The 15,993-nt window shown below is 44.7% G+C and overlaps 1 protein-coding gene across 1 annotated transcript; it reads right to left on the minus strand.

Annotated features, from left to right (window-relative positions):
* Positions 1-845: 845 nt before the first annotated feature.
* Positions 846-2,785, minus strand: LOC106575925 (BTB/POZ domain-containing protein KCTD12). Its single transcript, XM_014152663.3, has one exon. It carries the CDS (start codon positions 2,671-2,673, stop codon positions 1,837-1,839), a length of 837 nt encoding a protein of 278 aa, XP_014008138.1. The 5' UTR covers positions 2,674-2,785; the 3' UTR covers positions 846-1,836.
* Positions 2,786-15,993: the final 13,208 nt, after the last annotated feature.

The raw sequence follows: 15,993 nt of genomic DNA on the forward strand, positions 1-15,993 counted from the left end.
CTTTCCTGTCAGAGTGGATTCTATAGAACACTTTCCTGTCAGAGTGGATTCTTCAGAACACTTTCCTGTCAGAGTGGATTCTATAGAACACTTTCCTGTCAGAGTGGATTCTACAGAACACTTTCCTGTCAGAGTGGATTCTATAGAACACTTTCCTGTCAGAGTGGATTCTATTGAACCCTTTCCTGTCAGAGTGGATTCTACAGAACACTTTCCTGTCAGAGTGGATTCTATAGAACACTTTCTTGTCGGAGTGGATTCTATAGAACACTTTCTTGTCGGAGTGGATTCTATAGAATACTTTCCTGTCGGAGTGGATTCTATAGAACCCTTTCCTGTCAGAGTGGATTCTATAGAACACTTTCCTGTCGGAGTGGATTCTATAGAACACTTTCCTGTCGGAGTGGATTCTATAGAACACTTTCCTGTCAGAGTGGATTCTATAGAACACTTTCCTGTCAGAGTGGATTCTACAGAACACTTTCCTGTCGGAGTGGATTCTATAGAACACTTTCCTGTCAGAGTGGATTCCATCCTGTTTCAATGCTTGACACCAACATAAAATAAACATTTATGAGGGTGTATTCTCTGTTTACCCAGAAGTGAAATCTCATGTAGTTTGGTTAGTCTGTCCACATGAGATTAACAAGGGTGTGAAACAATGTATAACTTTCATAGTGACTGCAGAGTGTTGGGAATATGGCTCCTTTTTCCCCTACTGAAAAATATCTCTCGGCTGCTCGATTAAATCCTAGAATGACTTTGTCATCATAATCTTTAGCCCAGATGTTTTGGTCTGTTCTAGACATGATACAAACAAATTCAGGAACACATAAATACAAATATTACTTTGATATGATTTATTTTAAAATTGAAAATACAGCTTTAGATGTTGAAACACAAATAACGCAACTTATCCAGTAGAGGCCTGTCAACCCAAGACAAAGCCAAGAGGGAGTTAGGTTCAACAGCATGTCAACCCAAGACAAAGCCAAAAGGGAGTTAGGTTCAACAGCCCAGAGAGAGTTAGGTTCAACAGCATGTCAACCCTCACACGCCTTACCTTGTGCTTGTTCTGTGTAAATGTTTGTGTGGTGTGTGTGTAAATGTTTGTGTGGTGTGTGTGTAAATGTTTGTGTGGTGTGTGTGTGTGTGTGTAAATGTTTGTGTGGTGTGTGTGTGTAAATGTTTGTGTGGTGTGTGTGTGTGTAAATGTTTGTGTGTGGTGTGTGTGTGTGTGTAAATGTTTGTGTGTCGTGTGTGTGTGTGTGTAAATGTTTGTGTGGTGTGTGCGTGTGTGTAAATGTTTGTGTGGTGTGTGCGTGTGTGTAAATGTTTGTGTGGTGTGTGTGTGTAAATGTTTGTGTGGTGTGTGTGTGTGTGTAAATGTTTGTGTGGTGTGTGTGTGTAAATGTTTTTGCGGTGTGTGTGTGTAAGTGTTTTTGCGGTGTGTGTGTAAATGTTTTTGCGGTGTGTGTGTAAATGTTTGTAGTGTGTGTGTGTTGGCATGTTAGTAGAAAAACATTGAGAACAGCTTTCTCCTGTCACAACAGTCGTATAACTGTATAATATAGACTGGTCTGCAACATGAAATATACCTCCGTTAGACTTATATAGGCCTCGGCAAAACAACAACCAATACGTCCATACTTTCAGAATAATCCTCAGTAACCTTTAACCTTTCCCACAATCACATGGGACAATATAAAGAAGATAGGAGTTTTCACATTTCCGCAGGTAGTCTCTCTACCTTACAGGTGAGCGTCACATGACGTCACTGTCCCAGTACCGTCGGGTAGTAAGGCTACCTAACGGCCGGGTAACGGAACGGGTTGGTCAGTCCCGGGAGAACACGTATTCGGTGTAGCTGGTCCAGATTTTGTCCTCGTTCGGGTCGCTGCTCGCGTACGCGCACGTCCCCGTGGAGCTGCAAGCCACCATGTGGAAACCGACCTCCGCGAGCCTGTCGAACGCCTGCTCGAGAAAATTATACTTCAGATAATACCGGGAGGTGTACCTCTCAGGTGGTTTGTCCGGGTCTCTGCTCTCGTTCAGAGTCTCTCCGAAAACTTCTTTGGCCAGGGACGTCTTTCCGCAAACCGTTATTCTGGCCACTCGTCTGAACTTGGCGTCCGTTTGAATATCCCTCCCGATGGTGTAGGAACCCCGGTAACCAATGGTAATAAAGCCATGCTTCTGGAACGGGGAGGGAAGGCTCGGTGTCGGGCTGCTCACGGCCGTCGCGGTGATGCTGCTACTACTCAGAGCGCACGCAAGCGAAGCCTCTTCCGGGTCCCCATGGGCGCCCAGCTCGTCCCCGAGAGAGACGTCTTTACCCACTGTCCGTCTGAGACGCTGTGTGAGCTCATGCAGCTGGAAGAACTCTGCCTCCTTCTGTAACCGACCTCTCTCTTTAAAGAAGTCCGGTAGGACGATGTCCCTTTCCCGCAGATAATCCAGAATATACCTGAACAGAAATCCATCCCGGTCAAAGAAGTATCGTCCTTTGCGATCTTTCGGTAGTTCTGTAGGGCTCTTCTGTCTGAACATAGTCCACAGGAGAGAGTTTGGGACGGAGACTAAAGTTGCATGTCGAGTTACATACACTTGTCCGCCGACGTTTAATTCTATTATATCAGAAAAGGACGACTGTTGGTTCTCGCTGTGTGCCATCTCTCTCCTGCGCGCCTGGCTGGGTAGAACTCCAACTGACTTGGAGAATCCAGGAAACGAACAAAAAATAACAACAGTACAAATGTAACGGGTTTTGTTTATATGGCTGGAGTTGTGTGGGAGGAGAGAGGAGGAGCAGAGAGGAGGAGGAGACAGACAGGAGAGGCAGCAGAATATTGCTGAAAAGTTAACTCTTCACGGACAGAGTTTGTGACTTCCCCTTCAGTCAGTATGGAAGACTTCTCTTTTATTACAAGTAAAGCTATGAATCCACTCAAGACCGGAGGTGTAAAGTAAATTGTTATTTTTGACCAATCTCATCAGATCTTTTGCCAATAATTGGGAAAAAAGGATCAGAATTGGGCTGCCTGTATAAACAGTGGTTCTCAATAGACAGAGACCCTCCAAGCCTTCAGTGGTTCTCAATAGACAGAGACCCTCCAAGTCAATAGACAGAGACCCTCCAAGTCAATAGACAGAGACCCTCCAAGTCTACAGTGGTTCTCAATAGAGAGAGACCCTCCAAGCCTTCAGTGGTTCTCAATAGACAGAGACCCTCCAAGCCTACAGTGGTTCTCAATAGACAGAGACCCTCCAAGCCTACAGTGGTTCTCAATAGACAGAGACCCTCCAAGCCAACAGTGGTTCTCAATAGACAGAGACCCTCCAAGCCTTCAGTGGTTCTCAATATACAGAGACCCTCCAGATAATTGAACAAGAGTGACATCTAGTGTCCAATGTAGAAAAATGCAGATAGGAACATGACTTGAGCACATCTTCATTCTTATCACGTATCACCAGTGGAGAGAGCAGTAGCACAGGCTATCAACAGTAAGTGACTGAACAGGGACTACTAGACAGTCCCAATAGTGGTCTGAGAGCAGTAGCACAGGCTATCAACAGTAAGTGGCTGAACAGGGACTACTAGACAGTCCCGATAGTGGTCTGAGAGCAGGCTATCTACAGTAAGTGACTGAACAGGGACTCCTAGACAGTCCCTGTTCCTAAAATAGAATAGAATAGAATACAACAGAATAGAATAAAATAGAACAGAATATAATAAAATAGAATAAAATACAACATAATAGAATACAACAGAATAGAATAGAATACAACATAATAGAATACAACAGAATAGAATAGAATACAACAGAAAATAATAGAATAGAATACAATAGAATAGAATAGAATAAAACAGAATAAAATAGAATAAAATAGAACAGAATAAAATAGAACAGAACAGAATAGAGCAGAATGAAATAGAACAGAACAGAACAGACCAGAATAGCATAGACTAGCATAGCATATCATAGAAAAGCAAAGAACAGAATAGAGCAGAATAAAATAGACCAGAATAGCATAGACTAGCATAGAATAGCATATCATAGAAAAGCAAAGATTATAATAGAACAGAATAGATTAGAACATATTAGCATAGAACAGAATAGCATAGAATAACTAAGAACCTCCATATCTCTGTCCATCAGTATCTCTTCTAGATTGGACATTCCTGGTTAGACCAATTCTCAAATCATTTCATCCTATACAGTGCCTTCGGAAAGTATTCAGACCCCTCGGCTTTTTCCACATTTGTTACATTACAGTCTTATTCTAAAATGGATTAAATACCAAAAAAATCCTCAGTAATCTACCCACAATACCCCATAATGCCCTTCCCTTTTTCAGGATGACAACGCCCCTGTGCACAGAAGCCGTGTCCATACAGAAATGGTTTGTCAAGCTCAGCGTGGAAGAACTTGACTGGCCGGCACAGAGCCCTGACCTCAACCCACTCGAACACCTTTGGGATGAATCGGAACGCCGACTGCGAGCTAGGCCTAATCGCCCAACATCAGGGCCCAACCTCACTAATGCTCTTGTGGCTGAATGGAATCAAGTCCCCGCAGCAATGTTCCAACATCTAGTGGAAAGCCTTCCCTGAAGAGTGGAGGCTGTTATAGCAGCAAAGGGGGGGGACCAACTCCATATTAATGCCTTCCCTGAAGAGTGGAGGCTGTTATAGCAGCAAAGGTGGGGACCAACTCCATATTAAAGCCTTCCCTGAAGAGTGGAGGCTGTTATAGCAGCAAAGGGGGGGGACCAACTCCATATTAATGCCTTCCCTGAAGAGTGGAGGCTGTTATAGCAGCAAAGGGGGGGGACCAACTCCATATTAAAGCCTTCCCTGAAGAGTGGAGGCTGTTATAGCAGCAAAGGGGGGGGACCAACTCCATATTAATGACTTCCCTGAAGAGTGGAGGCTGTTATAGCAGCAAAGGGGGGCGACCAACTCCATATTAAAGCCTTCCCTGAAGAGTGGAGGCTGTTATAGCAGCAAAGGGGGGGGACCAACTCCATATTAAAGCCTTCCCTGAAGAGTGGAGGCTGTTATAGCAGCAAAGGGGGGGGACCAACTCCATAATAATGACTTCCCTGAAGAGTGGAGGCTGTTATAGCAGCAAAGGGGGGCGACCAACTCCATATTAATGACTTCCCTGAAGAGTGGAGGCTGTTATAGCAGCAAAGGGGGGGACCAAATCCATATTAATGACTTCCCTGAAGAGTGGAGGCTGTTATAGCAGCAAAGGGGGAGGGGACCAACTCCATATTAATGACTTCCCTGAAGAGTGGAGGCTGTTATAGCAGCAAAGGGGGGAGGGGACCAACTCCATATTAATGCCTTCCCTGAAGAGTGGAGGCTGTTATAGCAGCAAAGGGGGGGGGGGGGTACCATATTAATGCCTGCCCTGAAGAGTGGAGGCTGTTATAGAAGCAAAGGGGGGGACCAACTCTATATTAATGCCTTCCCTGAAGAGTGGAGGCTGTTATAGCAGCAAAGGGGGGGGACCAACTCCATATTAATGACTTCCCTGAAGAGTGGAGGCTGTTATAGCAGCAAAGGGGGGCGACCAACTCCATATTAATGACTTCCCTGAAGAGTGGAGGCTGTTATAGCAGCAAAGGGGGGGACCAAATCCATATTAATGACTTCCCTGAAGAGTGGAGGCTGTTATAGCAGCAAAGGGGGGGGACCAACTCGATATTAATGACTTCCCTGAAGAGTGGAGGCTGTTATAGCAGCAAAGGGGGGGACCAACTCCATATTAATGACTTCCCTGAAGAGTGGAGGCTGTTATAGCAGCAAAGGGGGGAGGGGACCAACTCCATATTAATGCCTTCCCTGAAGAGTGGAGGCTGTTATAGCAGCAAAGGGGGGGGGGGTACCATATTAATGCCTGCCCTGAAGAGTGGAGGCTGTTATAGCAGCAAAGGGGGGGACCAAATCCATATTAATGACTTCCCTGAAGAGTGGAGGCTGTTATAGCAGCAAAGGGGGGAGGGGACCAACTCCATATTAATGACTTCCCTGAAGAGTGGAGGCTGTTATAGCAGCAAAGGGGGGAGGGGACCAACTCCATATTAATGACTTCCCTGAAGAGTGGAGGCTGTTATAGCAGCAAAGGGGGGGACCAAATCCATATTAATGACTTCCCTGAAGAGTGGAGGCTGTTATAGCAGCAAAGGGGGGGGACCAACTCGATATTAATGACTTCCCTGAAGAGTGGAGGCTGTTATAGCAGCAAAGGGGGGGACCAACTCCATATTAATGACTTCCCTGAAGAGTGGAGGCTGTTATAGCAGCAAAGGGGGGAGGGGACCAACTCCATATTAATGCCTTCCCTGAAGAGTGGAGGCTGTTATAGCAGCAAAGGGGGGGGGGGGGGGGGTACCATATTAATGCCTGCCCTGAAGAGTGGAGGCTGTTATAGCAGCAAAGGGGGGGACCAAATCCATATTAATGACTTCCCTGAAGAGTGGAGGCTGTTATAGCAGCAAAGGGGGGAGGGGACCAACTCCATATTAATGACTTCCCTGAAGAGTGGAGGCTGTTATAGCAGCAAAGGGGGGAGGGGACCAACTCCATATTAATGCCTTCCCTGAAGAGTGGAGGCTGTTATAGCAGCAAAGGGGGGGGGGGTACCATATTAATGCCTGCCCTGAAGAGTGGAGGCTGTTATAGAAGCAAAGGGGGGGACCAACTCTATATTAATGCCTTCCCTGAAGAGTGGAGGCTGTTATAGCAGCAAAGGGGGGGGACCAACTCCATATTAATGACTTCCCTGAAGAGTGGAGGCTGTTATAGCAGCAAAGGGGGGGACCAACTCCATATTAATGACTTCCTTGAAGAGTGGAGGCTGTTATAGCAGCAAAGGGGGGGACCAAATCCATATTAATGCCTTCCCTGAAGAGTGGAGGCTGTTATAGCAGCAAAGGGGGGGGGGACCAACTCCATATTAATGACTTCCCAGAAGAGAGGAGGCTGTTATAGCAGCAAAGGGGGGAGGGGACCAACTCCATATTAATGCCTTCCCTGAAGAGTGGAGGCTGTTATAGCAGCAAAGGGGGGGGGGGGGGGGGGGTACCATATTAATGCCTGCCCTGAAGAGTGGAGGCTGTTATAGAAGCAAAGGGGGGGACCAACTCTATATTAATGCCTTCCCTGAAGAGTGGAGGCTGTTATAGCAGCAAAGGGGGGGGACCAACTCCATATTAATTACTTCCCTGAAGAGTGGAGGCTGTTATAGCAGCAAAGGGGGGGACCAACTCCATATTAATGACTTCCCTGAAGAGTGGAGGCTGTTATAGCAGCAAAGGGGGGGGGGGGGGGCATATTAATGCCTTCCCTGAAGAGTGGAGGCTGTTATAGCAGCAAAGGGGGGGGGGGACCAACTCCATATTAATGACTTCCCAGAAGAGAGGAGGCTGTTATAGCAGCAAAGGGGGGGACCAACTCCATATTAATGACTTCCCTGAAGAGTGGAGGCTGTTATAGCAGCAAAGGTGGGAGGGGACCAACTCCATATTAATGCCTTCCCTGAAGAGTGGAGGCTGTTATAGCAGCAAAGGGGGGGGGGACCATATTAATGCCTTCCCTGAAGAGTGGAGGCTGTTATAGAAGCAAAGGGGGGGACCAACTCCATATTAATGCCCCTAAATATGGAATAAGATGTTGGACGAGCAGGTGTCGAGAGAGAGAGAGAGAGAGAGAGAGAGAGAGAGAGAGAGAGATCCCATGCCTCTAGCTCCATTAGCAGAAGGTCACACAGGCACATGGAGGGATACAGGATGATAATTGGGCACCAGGAGGATGAAAACCATGTATGACGACGGCCCAAATAGCACCCTATTCCCTATGTGGAGCACTACCTTTGACCCAGGCTCATAGGGGAGAGGGTGATATTTGGGATGAACGATACGTTTGGCTCTCTCCCTCTACCCTGCTGAATAAGAGGACAATATAATGGATCTCCCTCTACTGTGTTTAATAAGAGGACAATATAATGGATCTCCCTCTACCCTGTTTAATAAGAGGACAATATAATGGATCTCCCTCTACCCTGTTTAATAAGAGGACAATATAATGGATCTCCCTCTACTGTGTTTAATAAGAGGACAATATAATGGATCTCCCTCTACCCTGTTTAATAAGAGGACAATATAATGGATCTCCCTCTACCCTGCTGAATAAGAGGACAATATAATGGATCTCCCTCTACCCTGTTTAATAAGAGGACAATATAATGGATCTCTCACTCTACCCTGTTTAATAAGAGGACAATATAATGGATCTCCCTCTACCCTGCTGAATAAGAGGACAATATAATGGATCTCCCTCTACCCTGCTGAATAAGAGGACAATATAATGGATCTCCCTCTACCCTGCTGAATAAGAGGACAATATAATGGATCTCCCTCTACCCTGCTGAATAAGAGGACAATATAATGCATCTCCCTCTACCCTGCTGAATAAGAGGACAATATAATGGATCTCCCTCTACCCTTGCTGAATAAGAGGACAATATAATGGATCTCCCTCTACCCTGCTGAATAAGAGGACAATATAATGGATCTCCCTCTACCCTGCTGAATAAGAGGACAATATAATGGATCTCCCTCTACCCTGCTGAATAAGAGGACAATATAATGGATCTCCCTCTACCCTGCTGAATAAGAGGACAATATAATGGATCTCCCTCTACCCTTGCTGAATAAGAGGACAATATAATGGATCTCCCTCTACCCTGCTGAATAAGAGGACAATATAATGGATCTCCCTCTACCCTGCTGAATAAGAGGACAATATAATGGATCTCCCTCTACCCTGCTGAATAAGAGGACAATATAATGGATCTCCCTCTACCCTGCTGAATAAGAGGACAATATAATGGATCTCCCTCTACCCTGTTTAATAACCCTCCTATTATGTTGCGGGTCAATTGCACCTATTTTCCACTTCTGAATTTTCTAAAATACTAGTTAACCTCTCTTTTTCTCCATTAAATAACTTTTCCTCATTCAGGGTCGTGAACCTAACTTCAAAATGTTGGACACACTGATGTGTTGTGAAATGTCTGTGTAGATTTTGTATACGAACATGATGCTGTAGGTCATTCTGACCCGGAGGTTTTCATGTGTATAGATATTTTTTGCACAGGTCCAAAATAAACACGTGTTTTTTTTTTTTACGTATTTTGTTTTGACTGTTTCTGTTTTTTTACTATTAATTCATTTATAATTATGTTTTGGGTGAAAAGGAGCTTTTTCCCAAGTTTCTGTTTCTCAGTGCGAGAACAGCAGGTCTCTGACACGGACACTCAGAATGACCTACAAACAGAAAAATGTTTGTTTGTGAGAAAGGAAATATGTTTATTTTTTTTATTTTTGTTAAGTTTTTGAATATAAAGTTTTTGAAATCAAATGTATTTCTTCTTTCTGAAAGGTCTGACAAGACAAAATAAAGTTTTGTCGGGTTTTTACTTGAGTGTGTTTAAACTGTGTTTGGTTACATCTCTTCACCCATCAGTCAGACTGTTGTTATGTGACCCAGAGACGACGCGGGGCGAGAGACACACACACACATCGGGCAGAGCCTGTCAGTCAGGAAGGGAGAGGAAAGGAGGGTTACTGCTCTGCCTCTACCCCCACTCTATCACAACGCACACCCAGGCACACACACTGTCAGCATAGACAGGTATTGCGGTATACAGGTAGAGACAGGTAGAACGAAGGGAGCCACTGTCACCACATACCACACACTCAACCCCTCTTCCTGTTTCCATTCTCAGACTCCTGTCTCCAGTGATCTCATCCATGGCCTTTATCTCATAAACTAAACCACAGGGAACTGATGTGGTCACGGTTCAACACATGTTTTCTCTCTCCATCCCTCAAGGGCAAAATACGGAAACCACTGGAGTTGTTTAAAGCAATGATGAGATCCTTTTCTCCTCTTAATCTCTCTCTCTCTGTCTCCCTCTCTGTCTCCCTCTCTCTCTCTCTGTCTCTCTCTCTCTCTCTCTCTCTCTCTCTCTCTCTCTCTACTAACCAATCAGCTGCTACACCAGACCAGACAGCACCTGTTACTAACCAATCAGCTGCTACATCAGACCAGACAGCACCTGTTACTAACCAATCAGCTGCTACACCAGACCAGACAGCACCTGTTACTAACCAATCAGCTGCTACGTTAGACCAGACAGCACCTGGTACTAACCAATCAGCTGCTACATCGGGGGGGGACAGAGGGAGGATAGGGAGAGAGACAGAGAGAGACAGAGGGTGGGGTGGGGGGAGAGAAAGAGGATGGGGAGATATGGAGAGAGACAGAGGGTGGGGTGGGGTGGGGGGAGATAGGGAGAGAGAGAGAGTGTGGGGGGAGATAGGGAGAGAGACAGAGGGTGGGTGGAGATAGGGAGAGAGACAGTGAGAGAAGGAAGAATGGGAGAGAGAGAGAGAGAGAGAGAGAGAGAAAGAGGATGGGGAGAGAGAGAGTTCCCTAACGACGGCTCCTCAGTGAGGAAGTAGTTCCCTAACGACGCCTCCTCAGTGAGGAAATACATTAGTTCCCTACCAACCACTCCTAGTCCCCAAACCTGTCCTCTTCTCTCTGACTGATTCTCTCTCTCTCTTACCTCTCTCTCTCTCTCTCTCTCTCTCTCTCTCTCTCTCTCTCTCTCTCTCTCTCTCTCTCTCTCTTACCTCTATCTGTCTTTCTTTCTCTCTGTCTCTGTCTCTCTGGGACTGGGGGGAACATGAGCAGTCTGCCTGCACGATGCTGCCTTCCAGACTGGTGCCAAGAAGGTTTGGGATGTGAAGAAGCTGTCACCTCCATTCATGGGATACAGTTACATTATGTGTGTAGTATTATGCAAAAGCTCTTTTGTCATTTTAAGCATTAAAAAATATATATATATGTTCATATCAGAAAAGCTCAAGGACAAAACTTGATGGACAAGATGGGATAAATACTGTGGACACATAAAAAGCTTTTTAGGCTGGTCTGTTGGATCTAAACGATGCTTCTTCACTCTGGAAACACAACTTCTGTATGGATCTACTGTCAGTTCTTCTATCTTAATTGGGCTGTCTGTCAGTTCTTCTATCTTAATTGGGCTGTCTGTCAGTTCTTCTATCTTAATTGGACTGTCTGTCAGTTCTTCTATCTTAATTGGACTGTCTGTCAGTTCTTCTATCTTAATTGGACTGTCTGTCAGTTCTTCTATCTTAATTGGACTGTCTGTCAGTTCTTCTATCTTAATTGGGCTGTCTGTCAGTTCTTCTATCTTAATTGGACTGTCTGTCAGTTCTTCTATCTTAATTGGACTGTCTGTCAGTTCTTCTATCTTAATTGGACTGTCTGTCAGTTCTTCTATCTTAATTGGACTGTCTGTCAGTTCTTCTATCTTAATTGGGCTGTCTGTCAGGTTGGTCAAAGATAAATCAGGCGTCTCACATCATACCAGGACACAAGATTGTAGCAATTAAATTGACTCACAGCTCAGTCAAAAAAGAGATGGGAGAAATTACGACTCTTTTTCAAGAAAGATTTTTTTTCTGAAACCAAGGCTTCTCTTTTCTCTATTTAAAGTGGCTAAATTGTTGTTTTTATTTATTCAGAAAACAACCACGTCCGAATCCGTCAATTAGGGTTTGAACTCCGTGCAAGGAGTTATCGTTAGACCAGACCTGGCTGTTCACAGAGGCAACTCAACACTTTCGGTTAGAATGTGTATCAATTACGACAGGTAACCTGGTGGTTAGAGCGTTAGGCCAGTAACCAGCAGGTAGCCTAGTGGTTAGAGCGTTGGGCCAGTAACCAGCAGGTAGCCTAGTGGTTAGTGCGTTGGGCCAGTAACCAGCAGGTAGCCTAGTGGTTAGAGCGTTGGGCCAGTAACCAGCAAGTAGCCAGTGGTTAGAGCGTTGGGCCAGTAACCAGCAGGTAGCCTAGTGGTTAGAGCGTTGGGCCAGTAACCAGCAGGTAGCCTAGTGGTTAGAGCGTTGGGCCAGTAACTAGCAGGTAGCCTAGTGGTTAGAGCGTTGGGCCAGTAACCAGCAGGTAGCCTAGTGGTTAGAGCGTTGGGCCAGTAACCAGCAGGTAGCCTAGTGGTTAGAGCGTTGGGCCAGTAACCAGCAGGTAGCCTAGTGGTTAGAGCGTTGGGCCAGTAACCAGCAGGTTGCCTAGTGGTTAGAGCGTTGGGCCAGTAACCAGCAGGTTGCCTAGTGGTTAGAGCGTTGGGCCAGTAACCAGCAGGTAGCCTAGTGGTTAGAGCGTTAGGCCAGTAACCAGCAGGTAGCCTAGTGGTTAGAGCGTTGGGCCAGTAACCAGCAGGTAGCCTAGTGGTTAGAGCGTTGGGCCAGTAACCAGCAGGTAGCCTAGTGGTTAGAGCATTGGGCCAGTAACCGAAAGGTTGCTGGATCGATTCCCCGAGCTGAACAAGGTGGCCTAACATCTGTCGTTCTGCTCCTGTTCCCCGGTAGGCCGTCATTATAAATAAGAATTTGTTCTTAACTGATTAAATTTGTTTTTAAAAATTGTACCCAGTTCAGAAGCATGGACAGTGACCATTCAACCAATTGATATGTGAGTTGATAAAAATGTGTTTTTTAATTCTTTGTGGATCTGTGTAATATGAGGGAAATATGTGTCTCTAATATGGTTATACATTTGGGCAGGAGGTTAGGAAATGCAGCTCAGTTTCCACCTCATATTGTGGGCAGTGTTGCACATAGCCTGTCTTCTCTTGAGAGCCCGGTCTGCCCACAGCGACCTTTCTCAATAGCAAGGCTATGCTCACTGAGTCTGTACCTAGTCTAAGATTTCCTTAATTTGGGGTCAGTCACAGTGGTCTCTCTCTCTCGTACACCACTAGTAACGGTAGGAAAAACCCAGTGACGTTTCTCGTGCTCATTATTCTCATCAAAAGGATGTTCACTTTTCTCTCTCTGACCGCGCGTGAACACCGGACATCTGACGCCACTCTTATAAAAGTCACCGGGAGGGACGATCCCAGCACGAGCTCTTGAGTTGATCATTACTTAGTTTTCAAGCAGGGTTACCGGAGGATAACGCACCGGGGCCAGTGTCTATCTGTACACTCAGCTCGTTGAGAAGCAGCTTTAAACCTCAAGTTTCCGGTAGAGCCAAGAGACATTTCAGGTAACTTGTCTATTTTCTCATTTTTTGTTGTTGTTGTTGTTGTTGCTGCTGAAGACATGTTAGGCCATGTAAAGGAATCTCTACATCATTGTAAAGTAAATCAGTCTGTATTATTATTATTTAAAAAAATATATACCATTGCTCCAGATATAGCCTATATAATCATTTTCCGATTTGAGGAGGGTTGTGTTAAAAAGGACACATTTGATATTTTAAATAGATGTTTGAGGGTTGTCTGTCTGAGGGTTGTGCGTAATGGGCTTTTTGCGCACATACATAGAGATTTTGGAAACTAGTCTGGGGATTTAAAAAAAATTAAGATTGTTGTCTTATTTCTGATGTTATAAAATAGTAACATAATAAATCTAACGAAATAGCATAACAAAAGATAATTACAAGTATAATGTTTTGTCTTTATTTGGTCTTTTAGGCTATTCATCTATCCTTCACTAGCACTCAATTCAATGTCCACTTTCTCTCCGCACCCCACCAGGCAGGTCTCAATGCCATCCGGTTCCTAGCGAGGACACACGGCTCAGCTACGAGCTAAAAAAACAAAACAAAAACAAGACAAGATGACTGGCATCCACGTGGAGGGACTGGCGGCGATCGCCCTCTTCTACGTTCTGATCCTTGCGGTGGGGATCTGGGCAGCGTGGAAGAACAAACACGCCGGGGAAGCGGAGGGTACAGACCGCAGTGAAACCATCATGGTCGGTGGCAGAGACATTGGTTTATTTGTTGGTGGTTTTACCATGACCGGTGAGTTTCGTTGTGTGTGAATGATTGAGATAGGTTAGTCGATTTCCTATTTGTAAGTTGATTTCTAAATGAAGGTGATTCTGGATTCTAGAAGTTTACTAACAGAATGTTCTAGGACGATACACCCTTTTAAAAACATGTTTTACTTGACTGATATAAAAACCGGTTGTAAAAACATATAAAGGCTACTTCAATTTGATAACTCATGCTCGATGGTTAGGAGAAATGCTTTAACTAAAGACGCTAACTAACATGTTTGAATTGCAACATTGAACATCTTTAGTTTACAGATTTTAATTTTTTTAAATACATTATTCCGTGAAGAAACTCATAATCGGACCAAGCGTTCATTTTCAAGCACAATTCAAAATAAGCGCAATGTTGTAACCTTGTCGTTTGGTTTTACGCGCATCGGGTAATCGTGATTTTACTCTCTGAATTACTGTAGGCTGAACATTTACATTTAGTTGTTGTTGTCATTGTAGCGACCTGGGTTGGTGGTGGATATATAAACGGAACAGCGGAGTACGTCTATCTTCCTGGGTATGGCTTGGCTTGGGCACAAGCGCCTTTTGGATATGCGCTAAGTCTAGTCGTAGGTGAGTCATCTCAATATAAACGGTGTGTTTGGAAAGTATTCAGACCCCTTCAATTTTTCCAAATTGTGTTACCTTACAGCCTTATTCTAAAATGGATTGAATGGTCCCCCCCCCCCCCCCCCATTAATCTACACACAATACCCCATAATGACATCACAATACCACATAATGACATCACAATACCCCATAATGATATCACAATACCCCATAATGACATCACAATACCCCATAATGACAAAGCAAAAACAGGTTTTTAGAAAATGTTACAAAATAAATTAAAATAGAAAACGGAAAAATCACATTTACATATGTATTCAGACCCTTTACTCAGTACTTTGTTGTAGCACCTTTGGCAGCGATTACAGCCTAGAGTCTTCTTGGGTATAAAGCTACAAGTTTGGCACACCTGTATTTGGGGAGTTTCTCCCATTCTTCTCTGCAGATCCTCTCAAGCTCTGTCAGGTTGGATGGGGAGCGTCGCTGCACAGCTATTTTCAGGTCTCTCCAGAGATGTTCGATAGGGTTCAAGTCCGGTCTCTGGCTGGGCCACTCAAGATAAGAGAATCTTGTTTCTCGTGCTCTGCGAGTCTTTAGGTGCCTTTTGGCAAACTCCAAGTGGGCTGTCATGTGTCTTTTACTGAGGAGTGGCTTCCATCTGGCCACTCTACCATAAAGGCCAGATTGTTTGAGTGCTGCAGAGATGGTTGTCCTTCTGGAAGGTTCCCCCATCTCCACAGAGGAACTCTGGATCATCAGGTTCTTGGTCACCTCTCTGACCAAGGCCCTTCTCCCTAGACAGGCAGCTCTAGGAAGAGTCTTGGTGGTTCCAAACTTCTTCCATTTAAGAATGATGGAGGCCACTGTGTTCTTGGGGACCTTCAATGCTGCAGACATTTTTTGGTACCCTTCCCCAGATCTGTGCCTCGACACAATCCTGTCTCGGAGTTCTAAGGACAATTCCTTCAACCTCATTACTTGGTCTTTGCTCTGACATGCACTGTCAACAGTGGGACCTTATATAGACAGGTGTGTGCCTTTCCAAATCATGTCCAATCAATTGAATTTATCACAGGTGGACTCCAATCAAGTTGTAGAAACATCTCAACGATGATCAATGGAAACAGGATGCACCTGAGCTCAATTTCGAGTCTCATAGCAAAGGGTCTGAATACTTATGTAAATCAGGTATTTCTGTTTTTCATTGTTTATACATTTGCAAACATTTCTCAAAACCTGTTTTCGCTTTGTCATCATGAGGTATTGTGATGTCATCATGGGGTATTGTGATGTCATTATGGGGTATTGTGATGTCATTATGGGGTATGTGTGTAGATTGATGAGGAAAACATTTAATTTAATCCATTTTAGAATAAGACTGTAACGTAACAAAATGTGGAAAAAGTCAAGGGGTCTGAATACTTTCAGAATGCCACTGTATAATAGACTACAGTTTGGAATATA

Source organism: Salmo salar, unplaced genomic scaffold (assembly GCF_965601325.2).
Source record: "Salmo salar unplaced genomic scaffold, fSalSal1 ptg000229l, whole genome shotgun sequence".
NCBI lineage: Eukaryota > Metazoa > Chordata > Actinopteri > Salmoniformes > Salmonidae > Salmo > Salmo salar.